The sequence below is a fragment of the Phascolarctos cinereus genome, unplaced genomic scaffold, assembly GCF_003287225.1.
Source record: "Phascolarctos cinereus isolate Bilbo 61053 unplaced genomic scaffold, phaCin_HiC Scaffold_3;HRSCAF=262, whole genome shotgun sequence".
In the NCBI taxonomy this organism is placed as follows: domain Eukaryota; kingdom Metazoa; phylum Chordata; class Mammalia; order Diprotodontia; family Phascolarctidae; genus Phascolarctos; species Phascolarctos cinereus.
Genome location: NW_027555736.1, coordinates 13,643,330 through 13,663,495, shown reverse-complemented (window position 1 = coordinate 13,663,495; position 20,166 = coordinate 13,643,330). Strand labels below are relative to the sequence as shown.

The 20,166-nt window shown below is 44.7% G+C and overlaps 1 protein-coding gene across 2 annotated transcripts in view; it reads right to left on the bottom strand.

The window, feature by feature from the left end:
• Window positions 1-20,166, bottom strand: part of PRKG1 (protein kinase cGMP-dependent 1) — a 1,361,110-nt gene that overhangs the window by 1,266,062 nt on the left and 74,882 nt on the right. The window contains exon 1 of one of the 2 annotated variants that reach the window (XM_020974950.2): window positions 1,090-1,520. The exons of the other annotated variant lie outside the window; for it this stretch is intronic. Coding sequence (XP_020830609.1) covers window positions 1,090-1,442 — 353 coding nt within the window. The 5' untranslated portion in view covers window positions 1,443-1,520. Of the gene's footprint in view, window positions 1-1,089; window positions 1,521-20,166 lie in introns of those variants that run through there. 2 annotated transcript variants of the gene reach the window in all.

Here is a 20,166-nt window from a genome sequence, read left to right as displayed (position 1 = left end):
GTAGTGAAAACAGTCCCAAGAAGACCAATAACCAGTCCATTTACAACTGTGATCAGCTCAGACACACTGAGATACGTTTCATACTGGAAGCGATGCAATGGTTCTGGGCAGGCAGCTATGCCACGGGAACTCAGTGCAGCTCTCCCTTAGAAGGAAAAATTACAATTAGCAGCCTGCCTCGGTCTTTCGTGAAGCAAATTCAATTAAATTCAGGAAATCGAACCCCTTAAAAATATGAACTAGCTAGCAGATAAATGTATTCCTTAATTGTGCTAGAAAGCATGGATTCAGACAGTTCCGACATGAATCACCCAACACCAGAGAGAAATGCCAGGAGGCAAGCACAGAGGCACACGTAGTGAGCCCGAGCTGGTCTGGTTCATCTCGGGCATTTCGGGTTTTCTGGCCGGACACTTCGGGCTGCTCGGAGACTTGGATAACTAAGGGGGAAAGTTCACTCTTTTTCTTCCTCTTTGCACATACACATACACACATACATCTGTCCGTTCTGAAAGCTCTATTCCAAGGGATTTCTCTCTGCTCTCTCCACATGTGATTTCTCTGTCCTTCTCCTTACGCTTACTTCGCTCTCCTTGTCCGTTTCGCCCACTTTGACCCTCACTCTGTCTCATGTTTCTCTGTCTCTCTACGTGTAGATCCCTGGTGCTCTCCCCTTCTCCCCCCCTCTCCACACTGTCATTGCCAGATATTAAGGCAGACGCAGATATGAAGGCAACCCGTGAGGGAGGGAGGGAAGGAGGGAGGGAAGGAAGGACTGGAGATGTGCAACAGACTGAGACATCCGGGAGAAGTGTCGGTTGGTGCCTCTTTCGGGAGACGTGAAGGAGGGAGGGAAGCAGCCGGACAGAGCGCGCAGCGAGAACCCGATCGGGAAGGCAGCCAGGCATGCAGGCAGCTCACCCCTGGGCAAGGCAGACGAGCCCCGAGAGTCCAGCCGGGCCGCTCCCGGTGGGGCAGCGCGCCGCTCAGCCCGGCAAACGCCCGCCCGCCCTCCCGGCCTCCTCCCGGGGGCAGCGCCCGCCCACCCCTTCCCACCCCGCCGCCCCCGGCCGGGCCCGGCCCGCTTACTGGGGGCTCTTGGGGTAGAAGGGCAGCGTCACGTGGCTGAGGTCCTGCAAGTCGAAGGCAGTGGGCTCGGCTGAGATGGCCTGGCGCTTGGTGCGGGGCTCGCCGCCGCCGCTCCCCGCGCCGCCGCCGGGCTGCTGCGCCGCCTGCTGCTGAGCCGCCTGCTGCGCCTGCTGCGCCTGCTGCGTGGCGGGCCGGATCACCGAGCGGTACTTGTCCAGCTCGTTCTGCAGCTTCTGGATGAGCTCGTCCTTCTGGTCGAGCTCGAGCTCCAGCTCGTCTATGAGCGCGTCGCGCTGCCTCAGCTCCTCGATCTTCTCCTGGAGCGCGTACTGCAGGTCTCGCAGCGTGCCCATGCTGGCTGGCCCCGGGCCCCCGCTCGCTCGGCGGCGCGGTGCCCCCGCAACTTTGGGCCGAGTCCCCGCCGCCGCCGCCGCCGCCGCGGGTGCCCCTGCTCCCCCCGGTGCCCCTGCTCCCCCCGGCCCCGGCACGGGCAGCGGCAGCAGCAGCAGCGGCGGCGGCGGCGGGCAGCGGGCGGCGAGTAGCCGCGCACGCCCGACGGGCGGCCCGAGCTGCCCCCTCGGCGGCCGCCGCTGAGCCTCTGCTGCTCCCGCGGCTGCCTCTACGGCTGCCCCGGCCCCCGCGCCCGCCGCCGCCGCTGCTGCCTCCCCGCTCCCGAGCTCAGCCCGGCGGGGCCACGGAGCATGCCCAGTCGGACGGCCGCCCAGCGCCCTGGAGACTTTGGCTGTGCGGATTCCGCTTCTCGGGGCGGGGGAGACGAGCCCCGGAGCCCTGGCGAGGGGGGGCGGAGCTGAGCGGTAGCTTCTGCCCCACCAGAGACGGGGAAGGGCTGGGGCGTTGGGGGAGGGGGGCGAGGGCACAGGGGCGGGAGCAGGGAAGCAGGGAACTGGACTTGGTCGAGGTCCTGCGGCTGGCTGGCAGAGAAGGAGCCAGGGAGGGAGGAAACGGAGTGAGCTCCAGCCAGCAGAGGAGGAGAGCAGAGAAGTGCCTCCTTGGCCCCCTGGGAGGGAGTTTTAGGCGGAGCCAGGCAGACGGCGTTTATGGGGTACGCGGCGTGGGTGGGGTGGCACACTCCAGGCGGGGAGAGGCGAGCCCCCTGAGGAGCTGCGCCGGTCCTGGGGAAATGGAATGAGGCGGGCGAACAACCTGGTGTTCACGGTTGACTTTGTCCAGCTCCAAAGCTGGTGACGCCGGAGGTGTAGAGGAATGTTAGCCGAGGCTGGGATCCGCAAAAGAGATCGGCTCCCTGCCTACCGGTACCCGGCCCAGTGTGCCCGGGCTGTGCGCCTTCACACACACACACACACACACACACACACACACACACACACACACACACACACATACACACACACCCCTCACCTGCCCGCCCTATGTTCCCATCTGCAAGTGAGTCACACCTAAAGAGAAACTTGCAAGAGACTGAGGGAGCGATGCAAAGGCAGAGGGGATGCTGATTGATGGAGAGAAGCCTTCGCCCGTGCTCCTCCTCCCCCTCTCCCCTTTTTATCCCTTTTCCAGAATTGTCTTCGACTCATTCCCTGCCTGTCATGCTACCTACTTTCAGCCGCCTTCAAACTGAAATAGAATCGAGGGATGGAGATGCCTCGGGCAGCCTAGAAGGGACGAATTTGGGGCTTGACGTTTGGCGAAGCGGCTGTTCCTCCCTTCTGACTCCTGCCATACTCATGGCCCTCCTTCCTGCCCATCGATGGATCTCTTACGATCCTTTTACTCCCTCCAATGGTTCTGTGTGTGTGATGGGGTAGAGATCACTACTGAGGTACAAAAACAAAAGTGTATTTTTAAAATAAGCCCTACCCTTCCCAGCATCATATCTCCAAAAAACCAAGTTGCTGGGAACACAATACAGATCTGCTTTAATAAAAAGAGCCCCAGAGATGAGCCTTGAGGAAGAGAGACTGAAGACAGAGACTTAGAAGAGAGGAGACCCTGCAGTAAATTGAATTCCACAGCCTCTCGTCCTGGCCCCACTGCAGCTCTGGGAGAATAATAAAAAGTCCCAGTTTGGCTTTTTCCTTGGGGTTTTGTTTGCAGATGCTGAATTTAGCATTATTTTTCTGGCAAACATTTGATCTCCACCCCACCTCCCACCCCTTATTCCGTCTGCCGGATGGTCCTTTGTGAACAGAGGACTCCACCAATGGGCAGTATCCAAACAACTCTCAATCTTCTCTAACTCATACAGCTTCAGAGCATCTTTACCAGACCTCCACACCACTGTTCTTGGGATAGCAAATTGTATAGCCATAAAGAGTGGCCACTTGCTTGAGCCTTTCCTGTAAGAGTCTGAAAGAAAAAGCAATCCTCCCCAAACATAAAGCTTTTGAAGGTGACCAGAAATCTGGTGCCCTTTAATGAGTGCTATGGCTGACCACGTCACATATCTGAAGCACTAGGGGAGTCTTCTCCAATTTCGATCACTTTTTTTAATTGGCTGAATCAGGGCTCTCTTTCCAGAAGACTGGCTGCCAAATGGCGGCTGTCCACTGCATATGGCCCCCAGGTCCTAGTGCAATGAGAAGAAATTCTGGATTGCAAGTTCCATGGAAGAATGGGGTTCCAATCTGCTCTGGCTGCAGCCACTTCTCTAAGGTCAGTTTTCTCCACTGGAAAATGAAAGGGCTGGAGTAGAGGGTATTTACATGTGGAGAATAAACCAGGTTCAACATCTTTTTGGAATAATTCAGGACATCTCCTTCCCCAAACACTTTCCACCAACTATTTGGACTGTATGTAAGGTGTCCTGAACTGCCTTAAGATTTTTAGTTCACTTTTTAGAGCTGAAAGGAACCATTCAGATCCACTTCTCTAATCTTCCATTTTACAGAGGAGGAAACTGAGGCTGAGAGAGATGAAGTGATGTCTACAAAATTGCATAATAGATGGCAGAGCCAGAATTCAAACCCAGGCCCTTCAAATGTAGTCAGGAAGTAGTCTTGTTCTTGGGTTTTCCAATTTGCTTCAATTCTACACACACACACACACACACACACACACACACACACACACACACACGCACACACACAATTTGTGCAGTTACAACCACAGGGTGCATTTGCACCACATTTTAGCATAGGGAAAAAGTCTGAAAATTATCCTCACGGAAGCTGGCACCTTGTAAATGTTTGTTTAATGAATGGATGACAATAGACTGCATGGTATATGCATGTAGGGATGTTTAGGTGTGGGAACTTCCTCCACCAAGGCTGGTCACAACCCATCTAGGACTCACTAGAAACATGCTTTCTGTTTGTCTGATGCTCACGTGTTCAACAACTTCTCCAGAGTTTCAACTTACAGAGGAAATCACAGAAGAAAACATGATATTACCACTTCACTGCGTTGAGAAGAGTACCAAGGATGGAGATCCTGTCTTTCATCTTGGGGGGAGGGGGGAGGTATGTGCACCTTAAAACACTATATTATTTTATCTACTCTTTTATATACAGTTGTACTATCTAGAATTCAGTTTCCTTTGGAATCTTTTTAAGTAAATAGTTTTTATTTTGTGTGACCTTGTCACAGTATGAGCTTTCTGAAAGGATTTTTTTTTTTGGTCTCAAACTATAATTTCATCCATGTGTTTCTTCCCCCCACCTTAGTGTTGAAACCCCCTCCTTCCCCCCGCCCACGTGGCAGATCTATTAACTTAGAGTTTAGAGCATTTTCTGGGGGCACTGAGCAGTTCAGTGACTTTTCCAGAGTCAGGCATCTAGGATGTGGCAGAGACAGGTCTTCAGCCCAGGTATTCCTTATTCCACACTTACATTATACTACTCTGTCTATTCCTAGCTAACAAAAAAAAAATGACTAGATGCCATTTTGAGCCTCCATGGGTTTTTTTGTTGTTGTGTTTTTGTTTTTGCAAAGACTAGCAAATATTTTTACACGTAGGTAAATTCTCTGGAAAACCACTGTTGTAGGTCACACGAATGCCTTTCATTTTACTATGCAGTTTCTAGGGAATCCATGGGGTTAACATTCAGACAACCAACAACTTCCCCCCAAAAAAACAAAAACATACAGTCTCTGTAATTCCAAAGGCATACTTATTGGAGAAAGCGTATGATGTAACTAAAAGAGAGCCAGACATGGTGGGAGTCGGGAGACCGATGTCCAAGTCCCAGCTCTGACCGGCTGTGTGAACCTGGGTGAATTATTTCGCCTGAATTTCAGTTTCCTCGTCTAGTAAATGGAGAACATGAAGTTTAGGAAAGGTCATGGGTTTTAGAAGAGAAGCAGAGTACAAATCCCAGATCTGCCCCTTCCTATGACCCTAAGCAATCATCACCGAGCACTAAGCCAGTAGCTGGGGCAATGAAGACAAAAAATGAAATAACCCTGCACGTTTCCTCAGTTTCCACATTTCTAAATTGATAGGGCTATACTATTTGATCTCTAAAATTTCTTCCAGACAGACCCTATCTCAAAAGAGTTTAACCAAAAAAACATTCTGTAAACTTTGAATCACTATGTAAATGTGAGTTGATATTAAGTGGTTAGCTGTCACAGAGCTAGAATGAACTGGGACTCAGGGCTAGGTCCTTTAATGTTCAAATGATCCTCTCCTGAGCAGAGAGACGGCAGGCTCCATACCTCCACTGCCACTGCTTTTCTTCTTTTACATTTTTCATTCGGTAAGATTTTTCAAACAGCCAGATTAAAGTTTCCCTATCTGTAAAACAGAGTTGTTGGACTACATGAACTCAAAAGTCTCTGTCAACTCTAAAATTCAAGAACTCTATGCTGGGATCTAATTTTTGCTACCCCATTCACAGAGGTAATCCTTGATATTTACACCAACACATACATCAACCAATAAGAATTTATTAAACACCTACTATGTGCCAGGTAAGCAAAGGCTTAGTGGATAAAGAACTGGTCTTGGAACCAGCAAGAACTGGGTTCAAGCCCCTGCTCCACTACATATGGGCTGCCCAAGACAACCCTCCAGCTCTCAACTTGGAAAGTAGGCACTGATCTACATCAGCAAAGGGAAGTCCTCACTGGGAGCTTCCTACCCATGAAATCACAGGCCCAATCTATTCCTACTCTCCCCTGCAAAAAGTATTGAGACATTGTACTAGTTGCTGGGGTTATGAAAGAGCATCTAGATTATTGCTACAGCATCATAAGCATTTTCGTAGCAATTAACATTCGCAAAGCAGGACAAAAGTTCTCTCATTTAAACCTGGGAGGCAGATGTCTTATCCCCTTTAAGGTTTGCAAAGTACTTTATATACAATATCTCATTTGAACTTCACAGTATTCTTGTGAGGCAGACACTAGCAGGAATTATTGTCCCCATTTTATAGATAAGGAAACCACTTGACAAAACTAGTAAGGGGTAGTGTTGGGATTTGAACCTAGGTCTTTCAGATACAAGGTAAACACTCTGGCCACCATGCCCAAGCCTCAATCCCAAAACACAATTCAGTTCCATTCAACAAACCTTTATTAAGTGCTTACTGTATGCTAGTCGTTCTTAGCTTTGACAGTTGTTACAGAGCCCATGAACTTGGCATCTAAGAGCATCCTTGCAGCCACAAAGCCAGTTGTAAACACAAAATATTGGGGGTGGGGATTTCTACGTGATGAGCCCAAGAGTTGTGCCTACATAATGCCAGATTCTCTGCCACATATGTTATGTTCCCGGCACAAAGTCTGATCTGAAATCTCTTCTTGTTTCATATGTCATTTAGAACTGGACTCCTGTGGAACCGAGCTGGCCTTTGGCTAGAAGGTCAAGGCCATGTCCATACTGCCCAGATGTGAACTATGGAAGATGGTGTGATCAGGTACCCAGATATGTTGAAAGGAATTACTCAAAGGGCATGTGGTAGTAGAGTTGAAACTCGCCAATCATTAAAACAAGCCTGTCTGTTGCTATGGCAACATCTCTCTCCAGTGACACCACTGCCCCCCAGTGTCAGAAATAGCCATAACACCTCTCTCTCCTGACCTCAGAGGGGATGGGAGACCCTAAGGAGTAGGAGTCAGGAGGGTGGAAACTTTTCATATCCCATGCCCAAGATGCTCTCTCGTCCCTAAATGGTCACAATACCTCTGGACTTAAGTCCATAATGAATAAACATTTATAAATTTTGTTTTAAATTATGTGTTTGAAACAGAACTGACATTTTATTAATGTAGAGAACTCCTGATGAGTACTAGCAAACATACTCTGTGACTCACAGTTCTAGAAAGTTTCCTAGATCATTGGAAAGTTAAGTGACTTGGCCAAGGTCACACGGCCCATGTATCTAAGAGGCAGGACTTGAACTCAGCTCTTCCTACCTTGAGTAGAAATCTATCCTCCTATGCAATATGTCCTCTCATAATGCAGAGAAAGGAAAATAGGAGAGGAATAGGAAAAAGCAAGTGTGGCACAGTAGAAAAAATCCTCAACCAGATTTTAGAAGAGACCTGCCTGGGTTCAAATCCCAGCTGGAACACTTATTAGTCATATAACTTGTAATCAAATATCCTTCCCTCTTTGGGTATCACTGTTCTCTGTGAGAAGTGAGGAAATTAAATGTAAGATTATCAAGAACTTAGCTGAGGAGGCTCAGTTAGAAAAGCACTGGTTCTGAAGTCAGAGGAGGGAGGTTCAAATTCTGTCTCTAACAATATCTGTGTGACCTTGGGCAAGTAATAATAATACTACCATTTGCATGGTACCTACTATATGCTAAGTCCTTTACAAATATCTCATTTGATCCTCATAACAATTCTGGAAGGTAGGTTCTATAATTGCTCCCATTTTACAGATGAGGAAACTGAGGCAAATAGCAGTTAAGTGACTTGCCCAAGGTCACACAGCCAGGATTTGACCTCAGGTCTTTCTAACTGTAGTCCTGGTGCTCTATCCACTGCACTACATAGCTGCCCTCCTTTGTTACTTAAAGTTATTCACAACCTGGCTCCTTCCTTACATTTCCAGTCTTCTTATATTTTACTCCCCTCCAAGCATTTTACAATGAGGTCATGCTTGACCTCATTTACTTTCTGTAAATACAACAGCTCCTCTCTTCTTGCCTTTGTACATGCTGTCTCCAAGCCTGAAATTCCCTGTGTCCTCATCTCTGCCCCTTAGAATCTCAAGTCTCCTTCAAGATTCAGCTCATTCACCATTTCCTATAAAAAGTATTTCCTGAGGCCCCTGTTGCCAGTCTCTCCCTCCCCATGGAGACTGTGATTTGCCCAGGGTCACACAGCTAGTCTGAAGCCAGATTTGAACTCAAGAAAATGTCTTCTGGACTCCAGGCCCTCTACTCTCTTTACTGCACCACCTGGCTGCCCTGTTTATTTGATATATACTCTGAAAAAATATGTATTTATGTATATGTGTATATATGTGTGTGTGCTATATAATATTTTGTTTGATTGAATAAGTATGTTAGCTCTCCCTCTGCCAACTTAGAAAAGTGATTTATTTTCTATTATATTAATAACTAATCATTAAATTAGGATTAAAATTTTTCCTTTCTATTTCCTCATTCAGGGACCAGCTCTTATAGCTCATTCAGCCAATCTCTGAAGTACAAGGTTGATAGATGAGATTAGCCTAATCCTCAGAGTACATGTTCCATGATCTTGGGAGGATCACCACCGAACTAGAAGACCTTACTTTCCATTTAGAGTGATCTGCAGAATCTAGTCTAGGTGCATTCCAGCCCTAAAACCTTGAGCCCATGTCCTTGCACCCTTCCATTGCAGTCTAGTGGAACCCAGCTCATGAAGGAGAAAACCAACCAGAGAGTTCTGGGTAGAGATGGATTCTTTTGTCTAGATTGCTGCAGGCAGCTGAGTCTCATGATCAAGTCACATTCTCAGCAGGAGGAACCGAAGACTTTCAGTCCACCTCCTCATTAATGTGTCCATCCCCTCATTAGCTGTTCACTAATCAAGATTGATTCCTGTCAAGGGGAACCTCCTTTTTTTTTTTTTTAATGAGGCAATCAGGGTTAGGTGATTTGCTCAGGGTCACACAGCTAATTAAGTGTCAGGTGTCTGAGGCCAGGTTTGAACTCGGGTCCTCCTAACTCCAAGGCTAGAACTCTATGCACTTCTCCACCTAGCTGCCCCAGAACCTCCTTTTCCAAAAGTATTTAATCATTCAAGGCTCTCCATATGGGGTTTTGTCTTTGTTTATTGAGAGAAACCACTGACCATCAATTTATTGATTATTAGCTAGCCCAATTAATAAATTGATTATTAATACCCAGAAACTGCCTCTCAGGTTTTTCATTTATCTCACAACTCAGATCAAAACCTACGTATAATTTAGAGGATAAATGTAAAGAAGCTTCCCGAAGTCCAGAAAGGTGATTTGCTCAAGGTTCTATCACTAGGAAATGTCAAAGTCAGGATCTGAACCCAGACCTTCTTGACTCCAAGTCCAGTGGTCTATCCTGTACATTGCTCACAGGTTTTTAAAAGGGGCAAAGTCAAGTTATTCTTATATTTGCCAATATGAAAATGCTTCCACAAGGAAGCATTCTATTGAAGTCTCTTTCAATTCTAGAATTCTCCAGATCTGTTCTAGAACAAATCAGGCCTGCACAACTTGGCTGCCAAAGGATTTTGGGCTGCCCCAAAAAATATAGAGGAAAATATCCTTTGTAGGTAGAGGAATGTAGAAGAAATGGTTCGGCTACTGCCAGTGCCCTGAGGGCTGGGAGTGGCCTGCAGCCACAAGTTATACAGGCCTGGAATAAGCCATCTCATCCTGTCTCCTAATGTTTGTGGTCAAAGACAGTGAAATTACAGTAACAGAATAGAAATTGAAAAGGGATCTTATGCACACAGGCATACATACATATATACATGCATTATATATGTGTGTATGCATATGCATGTATATGTGTATGCGTATGTATATATCCACATGTGTATATAAGCACCATGTATGTGTGTGGTATATGCCTGTGTCCATGTATATATGTATGGGTTCAAATATGTATATATGTAAATATATGTATATATGTATATATGTATATACATATATACGTAAATATATGTATATATGTATATACACGTGTGTGTGCTTTCTGTTAACTAAAGAATATTGACTTCTTTTAAATTTAATTTAATAAATTTAATAAAATAAGAATTTATTAAGAATTTATTAAGCACCATTAAGCCAAAGCAGCCACTGTGCTAGGTTGCTGTGAATATAAACGTAAAAACAAAATAGCTCTTGACCTCAAGAAGCTTACATTCCACTGGCTGGACCAGGCTCAGAAATTCCTGCTCCAGTTATGCCTGTATTCTACAGGCAAGTCGATAGTTTTTCTGTTGGGGGGGTTTTTCTGTAGTCAGAGGACCTCAGATCAAACCCTACACTTTATATTAATTACTTCTGACCTGGGGCAAATCACTTGAAGTCCCTAAGTTTCTTCATCTGTGAAATAAGGGGTTGAATGGGGAAGGGTGGCTTCTGTGATTTCTTCCAGCTCTGATGTGGCTGATATCCAATTTGATGGGAGTTTCACTAGGGAACTTTGCAGTTTCCTTAGAATAGTTCAAGTCTACATGGGGAAAAAGAAAAACCCTAAGCTGTCAAGTACAGGGGGAAACCCCCTCTCAGCAGAGACAAGGACACGCTGAGTACTCCATCCCATAATTGCTAATAGGCTTAGAGCTGAAAACCACATTAGTGTCATGACTAATATCAGTTAGAATTAATGCCTATATCCCACAACACAAAATGATGAGAAGTTATTACTGGACCTCAGTGTAAAATCCTCCCAGGAAATGCCAGGCATCACACATCAAAAAGTCACATTCCTTTGCAGTCTTTTGCAAGTGGCTAACTCATGGTGTGTCAAAGCAATAAATCATGCTTGAGTGAAAGAAAAGTAACAGGCAAATTTTCAGGGTTTTTTTTTCTTTTTTAAGACTATGTTGTTCATCAGGAGATGTCAGCTAAAACGCTGTATTCATTAAAATATTAGTTTACTGCCTTTTACTTGCAAAAGAGTGTCTCTAGGAGAGCCCTGGCTTCAAGCACGCACGATTTTGTCAGTGGTAGTGTGCCCCCTACTGGTGCAGATTGAAAGGTTTTACAACATGGCCTTTGTCAGCTGCTGGTGACTCAGTCTTCTCAAAGGGCTCTCTAAACTACACCAGTTTGGTCCTTAGATAACTGATGATCAGTTAGACTAAGCTCAGCAGCCTAGACCAGCTTGGCTAAACTTGGAGCCAGAATGTGGATTCAAGTCCTGCCTTTGTTCCATACTGACTGTGAAACCCTGGGAAAGTCACTTAACCCCTAGGGCCACTAGCAATCAAGCCTGCAAGCTGAGAGTCAGCTGGGACTAGCGGAGTTAAGGTTCCACTAGCATGGGCCTCAACAACCCAGGGGCATCCCACTCAGAAGACTGCCGTGAGGAGGGTTTTCCAAGCCTGCAGCATCGTCCACAAATGCATTTGAGTTATTATTCTGGTGACAAGCTCATCAGAGGTCGGGTGATTCACCCAGTGCTGACAGGCAAGAATGAGCTCTGGAAAGCATACCTGCAATGTCTCATCTGCTACTTCTTTACTTTCAGGGGAAATCTGTCGAGAAGAAGCCCGGTCCCTTTATACTCTAGAAGATGGTTCCATGAATTATTGTGGCAAAAAAAAATAAAAAGAGTTCCCTGCTGGCCAAGCTTCTATAGATGAGCTCTTTTGCACTTTGCTAGGCTAATCTTGGAACAATGTTCTATTGCTTGGCCAGAATTGTCTGCCTTTCCAACTTGGTAGAACCCCCAAGCAGAGCTGAGAGTAGGGTGAAGTAATGAGGTGCTGAAACATAGAAGGCACTGACAGCTCATATTCCTTCAGCTGAGAGAAACAATTAAGCTTAATACCTAATAAGGAAAAAAACCTAGCTAATTCTATGTTTAATTTAACATATACTTCTTAAAAAGCAAGCAGTACATAATAGAGACACTGTCGTACAATCCTCTTTCTGTTCTTTGGATAAAGAAATGTTCATGTTCTTTGCCATATGTCAACTTCATAATAATAAAACAGAAAAAATGATAGCTAGTTAAAAGAGGAAGCACTTCCTTTCCCCAGCCCTCCCTTCCCCAGCTGAGCCCCACCCTGATCCCTTCTCTGGGGGTGGCTACCCCACCAGCAGCCTTACATTTTCCCAGGCTTTTCACTCACCCGGCCAAGTATTTTGCCCTGAATATTAGCAGTAAAGCAATTTTCATTTTCCCCAGACTCCAAAGCAATAAACTTCAGGTCATCCAAGAAGGCTTCCTGCCTAAACTTAGAGAGGCCCTCTCCTCTCTGACCACTCCTCTGCAATCTCAACCACAATGCACACCCAACCCTAGAGGACCTTCCTCACCAGCCCTGCCTTCTAATTGGTGACTGCCTCTCTAAGAACACTCTGAGAACACTTCTGAATCTGCAGCCACCTCAATCCCAGTTCCTAGATAAACTCCTCATTGCCAGAATTGAGCCCTCCAGCTCTGGAATCAATGAACACTGCCATTGTTCCTGGATGGCGTATGTCAAGCTACCCCTATATAGCCCCACTTATCCTCCCTGGCCACTTCTTTCCAATATCTTTGCTTTTATCCATTAGAATAAAAGTTCTTTGAAACAGTCACCTCATGCCATAATGCAAAACAAACAAACAATACTTTCTCTTGGTATTTTTGGACATATACATTTTTATTCAGTATAGGGAGGAGAGAGAATAAGCATTTCACTAAGTACCTACTATGTGTCAGGCACTGTGCTAAGCACTTTACAAATATCATCTCACTGATCCTCACAACAACCCTGTAAGGTAGGAACTATGATTACCCCCATTTTACACTCAGCTAAATTTAGAAAATGCATCTACTTCATGTTTCCAATAGCCAATAAAAAATAATGATGAGAGCCCCTGAAGTATAAATCATTTCTCATTTACATTTGAACTTGCCCTTCACAAAGCCCACACCAGGCAAATTGCTGCATATTTGTAAAAGTAGCTATCAGTTTCTGGATTTTATGTCTGCATTTCTTCTGCTCACTTTATCTTTCCTACACTTCCATAAATAGTCTCCAATCTTAGCAGAGACAGCATTCTTCGCATTCTGCTCACTGTTAAATATGGATTTGGGGGAGGCTGTAACATCCAACTGGAGATCCAATGGCACCCTCTGCTGTCCAACTCATCCAGGTTACATCCAAGAACAGTGCCAGCTGCCATATGTAAATATGTTTGCTCCACTCCCAGAAGTGTCAGAATACCAAGAAATTGCATGCCCTGGCTTCATCTGGACGGGAGAAACTGGAGACATACAAGTTCAAGCCTGACTGATCCATGCCACCCCAATGGCATGGAAGTTTAACATCTCCATAAGGACACTAAAGTGAATTGTGGAGAGAAGGTAGCGTGGAGTAAAAGATGAAACAAACATTCAAGGTTCATCACTTCATAGTGATTTTTGTCATTTTTTCAGTCCTGTCCAACTCTCCCATGACCCCATTTGGGATTTTCTTGGCAGAGATACTGGAGTGATTTACCATTTCCTTCTCCAGCTCATTTTACAAATGAGGAAACTGAGGTAAATGGGGTTAAATGACTTGTGCAGGGTCATACCACCAGTAAGTGTCTGAAGCCAGATTTGAACTGAGGTCTTCCCGACTCCAGGCTCAGTGCTCTATCCATTGCACCATCCAGCTGTCTGTATCATGGTGATTTGCTATTAACAATAAAATATTGTCCAGGCCGTGTGCCATGAGGACCAGAGCTGGATTTGGAGACAGGAAGACCTGGGGTTCAGGTCCTGCTTCTGCCTCAGCTTTTCAGGAAACTCTCAAACTCTCTAAGTCACAGATGATTTGTTAGTCTGTAACTGAGAAAGGAGTTTCCACTTACTGAGAAAATATTGGGCCAGGATAAAATTATAAACATCATTATCATGAGGAGAGGCAATTTAGAAAGAAGAAAGAGCTCTGGATTTGCATCAGAAAGAACCAGCTTCCAAGCCAACCCTACCCCTTGCCACCTGTGTAACCTTGGACAAATTAGCCCACCTATGTGGGCCTCAGGTCCCCTTTGTAAATGAGAGTTTAGACTGGATCACTTTTGAGCTCTCATCCAACTGTAAAGCTATGATCTTATAAATTCACGGAGGTCGTGTGGCATAGTAGGTAGAGTTCAGGGCTTGGAGTGAGCAAGGCTTTGATTGAAATCCCTTTTGTGTGACTTAAGAACTAAGGGACCTAACCTCTACTGGCCTCGGGTAACTTTCTAGGACTTCAGTCACTAAGTTCTTGATAAGCTGATTAGCTATGGGAGGAGAAGGAAGGAAGGAAGGAAGGAAGGAAGGAAGGAAGGAAGGAAGGAAGGAAGGAAGGAAAGGAAGGAAGGAAGGAAGGAAGGAAGGAAGGAAGGAAGGAAGGAAGGAAGGGAGGGGAGGAAGGAGGAAGGAGGAAGGAAGGGAGGAGGGAGGGAGGGAGGGAGGAGGAAGGGGAAGGAAGGAGGGGGGAGGGAGGAAGGAAGGAAGGGAGGAAGGAGGAAGGAAGGGAGGAAGGAGGAAGGAGGAAGGAAGGAAGGAAGGGAGGAAGGAAGGGAGGAAGGAAGGGAGGAAGGGAGGAGGAGGAAGGAAGGAAGGGAGGAAGGGAGGAAGGAGGGAGGAAGGGAGGAAGGGAAGGAAGGAAGGGAGGAAGGAAGGGAGGAAGGGAGGGAGGAAGGAGGGAGAAGGAAGGAAGGGAGGAGGGAGGGAGGAAGGGAGGAAGGAGGAAGGAGGAAGGAAGGAGGAAGGGAGGAAGGAAGGAGGAGGAAGGAGGAAGGAAGGAGGAAGGAGGAAGGAAGGAGGAAGGAAGGAAGGAAGGAAGGAAGGAAGGAGGAAGGAAGGAAGGAAGGAAGGAAGGAAGGAAGAAGGAGGGAGGAAGGAAGGAAGGGAGGAAGGAAGGAAGGAAGGGTTCATTAGGCACTTAATAGGGCACCAGGATTTCACACCCTGATGTTCTCACATATCCTTCACACAATGATGTCAAAATGTAGACAAAGAAATGAAGAATCAGAGAGTTGAGGTGCCCTGCCCATAGTCACAGCTAGCAAGGTGCAGTATTTGAACCCTCTCTCCTGCTTCCTTGTCTAGTCCTATTCCTACTCTACTACATCATACCCTGACCTCGATGCCCTTAAATCACATGACATCCTGAGCTAAGAGGAATGATTCCATGTTCATTCTATTCAGATCTCATGCTCTTGTCCCAAATTTTCATAGAACACAGATTTAGAGTTGGAAGTGTCATTAAAACTCATCAAGTCTACCCCCTTTAATTTTACCAATGAGGAAACTGAGGCTCAAAAAGGTTAAGTGTATTGCTCAGGATCACACAGTAGTATCCTGAGGCAGGATTTGAATTCAGGTCTTTCTGACTCTAAGTCGAGAACTACATACACTAGGCTACAGTGCTGGCCATTTTATCTGCCTTTGGGAAAGTTTTATAAGTTAAAACAATGAAAAGGAATAGGAATAGATTTCTAAAGTTAGAATGCTTCTGAGTACAATGAATGTGTTTGTATGTTTCCTGATCTTTGGCATTTCTTTTAAAGTTCCAAATGTGCTACTACAGAGCTGAAATTGAGCAGTCTTATAAAAAGACTTAATCAATCTTGCTTGCACCTTTATAGACCTATTCATCATGCCACCATGCCTCCTGGATCACCTCTTGGGCCCACACTTTTCGCTCTTGTCGCTGACTTAAGCGTTGTTATTTATTTTAAAGCTTCACCATTCATCCTAAGAATAAGTGAAAGTAGAGAAACTTATGTGCTTCCTGAAAGTGACATACTTAGAGTGTCAGCTTCTTCTTTAACTCATTATGATCATCATCAACTTCCCCTTTCTCTACATGGACCTCCAAGTAGAAACCACTGTTTGGCACAAGGCACACAGCAAATAAAAGTCAAGCAACTATGTGGCTGGAGCCATTTTATTGAAGAAGGTTAAAGATGAGAGGCAGCATGGCTGAGCAGATAGAGGGCTAGCATCAGAGTTAGGAAGACTGAGATGCAAATCCTGCTTCTGGTTCATATTGTCTATTTGACCTTGGACAAGGGCCTGAACTTCTTAGTGCCCTAGGCAGCTCTCTAAGACTGTAAGTCACATTTATTGTTGGCTTTCAGTTGTTTTCAGTCACGTCCAGCTCTTTGTGACCCCCGTTGGGGTTTTCTTGATAAAGATACTGGAGTGATTTGCCATTTCTTCTCCAGCTCATTTTTCAGATGAGGAAAGAAAATTAGGTGACTTGTCCAGGTTCTCACAGCTAGTAAGTCTCTGAGGCCATATTTGAATTCAGGAAGATAAATCTTCCTGACTCCAGGCCTGGAACTCTGTGCAATATGGCACCACCTAGCTACTTCAAGTTGTATAGCAGGTGCCAATCTATTTTGAAAAAGGAAGTTTCCTCACCAGAATTTCCCTACACTGATAAAGAAAATGTTCTGATAAAAATTGAAGAGTGAGAATATGAGATATGAACTACGATTTTAGTCAGTGATTCCATAAGTCAGTAGAAATGTAAACATTAAAGACTAACACAAGTGGAAGAGGAGGGGAATTATAGTGTGAGTTTCTGCAAAGGAAGGATAGAATCAAGAGCTGAGACAGAGAAGCAAACGGGAGTAGAGCCACTTCTTCCTGTAAAACTGGAGAAGACAGAAAGACAGAGTAGAGATGAGGTATACCATAGGGAGTTTACAGAATACACAGTAGAAGGTCACAATATTCACAAGATAAGTAACTTCTTAGTTACTGAACTCTAGTTTCTTCATTAGTGAAATGAAAATTACTGGACTAGACTGTCTCAAAGGCCCCTTATAGCTCTAAAATTCAATGATTCTAGAGAAGCCTCTTTAAAAATGTCTAACCTGTACAAAGCCAGACACCACACTATTGAATTCACCTTTCCAGTTCTGCTCCCAGAGAGACACAAAGTGCCTGAGGATATAACCCTAGTAACAACAACAACAACAAAAAATCAGTAGATAAAGTCTGTTATTAAGTAGGTGCCCTCTTGCCTTTCCCCTTACTTACCCTCCCAATCTCCACATCCTACACTTCAGTACCCTGGAGACTTCCACTGCCCTCCATGTGCAATGTTTAACCTACTAGACCTTTCTCTCTCCTTTCTTACTAATTATGTTTGCCTGTCTTGCCCAAGCTATTTCTCCACTTCAGCAACAGCAAGAGATCTTCAAGTCACATAGCAAATATGGTAAAGTATTGTAACACAAAATAGAAATTCCTTAAGGGAAAAGTTTATTTCATTTTATAATCTTTGTGTACCCAATGCCTTGAACACAAGCAGTATTTAATATATATTTTTACTTGAATTGTCAGTGGGTCTTAATAGAAATTTTCTAATTCTAACAAGTTATAGTAACATAAGTGATAGGATCATAGGTTTAGAGCTAGAAGATACCTTTGAGACCATTAAATCCAATCCCCTTCTTTCATCTGTGAGGAAACTGAGGCACAGACATTTTAAGTGACCTGCCTAAGGCCAAATAAGTAATAGGTATCTTAGGTAAGATTTAAACCTAGGTTTTCCTAACTCCAAGACCAATACTCTACCCATCACATGATACTGCCTCTTAAGTAATACATTTGGATCTTAACAGAAACATTCTGGAGACACATGAGGGGCCATGATTTAAATAGATCTATAACTTTAGAATAAAGGTCACCATATCTGCCCCACCTCTACACTATTGCTAAGTAAAACTCCAAGTTGATCAGTATATTCCTAATAATAGTTTTCAGGAAGTATTATAAGATTTTAAAGGAATTTTCTCACTCAAACTCAAATATGAAGTAAGCCTGGGGAAGTTCCCACTGAAGAAGCATTCTCAATGAAAAAGAGTTTAAAGATGCTGACTAAATGTGCCCGTGGGTCTGACTCACAAATGAGCTGAAATAGCCATGGGTCTATGAGTTAACTCACAGAAAGTTGTTAACACATACATTTGGTTTTTTGGGTTTTTTTTGAAGCAGAAGAAGGGGAGCTGGAACTTCCTGAAAGCTTCAGTTCAACAGATAAGCTGCCAATGGCAGTAGCAACTCAGCAGACAATTCAGCAAAGAAACTAGCCAACAGATGATATCAGCAACTCTTCAGCAAAGTAACTAATGGCAGGTTCAGAGATGAAGAGCTATTCTAGCTGGCACTCCAGCATAGAAATTCAAGTTCCCTTATATACCCATTTCCTCTCCTTTCTCTCACCAGTGCTGTTGGAATGTATAGTAAAATGTACTTATGATTGTAGGGGAGAGAAATTTTCATTGTTACCTATGTTGCCATTCTGTTAAAGCAACCGTTCTTTGCTTTAGTATGTCACTTGTTTCTTTATGGCTTGGTTGGAAAGATTCAATGAAAGTGGAGTTTAAGAGCCTGGTAGTGAGATAGACGACTAACCCTTGAGTAACATAAGCCCAGAGCAAGAAAGAACATTTTTGAGCATTCAGATGCTCAGTCCTTAATGCTTTAGCCAAAAGTAGTAGATTGGATAGTGGGGTTTAAACTTCTATAGGGTCAGCTAGGTGGAACTCTTCCTAAGTTCAAATCTAGCCTGATATTTACTAGCTGTGTAATCCTGGGCAAGGCCCTTAATCCTGCTCGCCTCCTCAGTTCCTTATCTGTAAAATGAGCTGGAGAAGGAAATGGCCAACCACTCCAGCATCTTGCAAAGAAAACCCCAAATGGAGTCATGAAGAGTCAAATATGGCAGAAACAACAGAATGACAACTTCTATAGTACAGTAATGAGCACATAAATTTGGGCTTTGGCTTTTTGCTGACAATCCAATGGCTTTGCCACAAGATCCTTGAACTGTACTTTTGAGCAGAAACAGTATTGATGATGCAGTCACTGGGAAGAACTTCCAAAGTGTGTCCAAAAAGATTAGACCAAATTGTAACCCACTGTGATGATATTCTTGTCAAAGTCATGATCAGTAGAATGACAGTATTGGACTAGATAGCCTCTGGAGTCTTTTCCAGCTCTGGAACTATAGTATGCTGGTGCTGCTGCTGCTGCTGAACCATTGCAGTCATGGCTGATTCTTCATAACCCCATTTGGGGTTTTCTTGAAGTAGTTTGCCATTTATTTCTCCAATTCATTTTACACATGAGGAAACTGAGGCAAACAGGATTAAGTGACTTGCCCAAGGTCATATATTTAGTAAGTGTCTGCAGTCAGATTTGAACTCAACAAGTTGAGTCTTCCTGACTCCAGGCCTGGTACTCTATCCACTGAGCTGCCTAGCTGCCTGATTTTATAATTCACCTTAAATCAAAGGAAAGGGCCAATAGCTCTTCATTCTGGGCGGTTCTATGGTTCATGTTCCATTGTTCCTTTCCCCCAAGTCCCACCCTCCCCGACAAAACTCACCATACCCACATAAGCATCCTTAGAAATATTCTGGCCTGGATCATAGTTTTAGTCCGAAAAGGAATTGGTAGCTTCCTAAGGAAATAGATTCCTTCTGGAATCCAGGATAGCTACATTGTGACACATGCGTTTGTGGACGAGGGTTCCTGTGTCCTGGATGCCACAGCCTGCTATTCTCAGGTCTCCTTGTCTGCTTTCAGAGCTTACCACACTTACTACTGGGAGAAGAAGCAGAGGGAAAGAAGATCCTATTTGGCTCCAATAATTAGGCCCTCTTACTTTACCTTGGCCTTTGCTCCTGTTGGCCTGAAGGCCTCCTAACAATGAGGTCCCCCACAATTGAGTTTGCCAGACCATAAATAATTAAGCTAATTATGGAACAACATAAAATGAGACCCTTCTGTCAATACACTACTTTAGAGCCATTGCTTTCCACTGGCTTTATGCTACCAGATAATGTAATTAATAAGGCCTTAATGATCACAACTTTGTATAAATTAGCACCTCAGATTTACAGCATTACTACCAAACAAATTCAAAGTTTACTAATTCAATTAGTAAAAAATAATACACACACACATATATGTATATATTATATATATATATGTATATATGTATATGTAGTGTGTG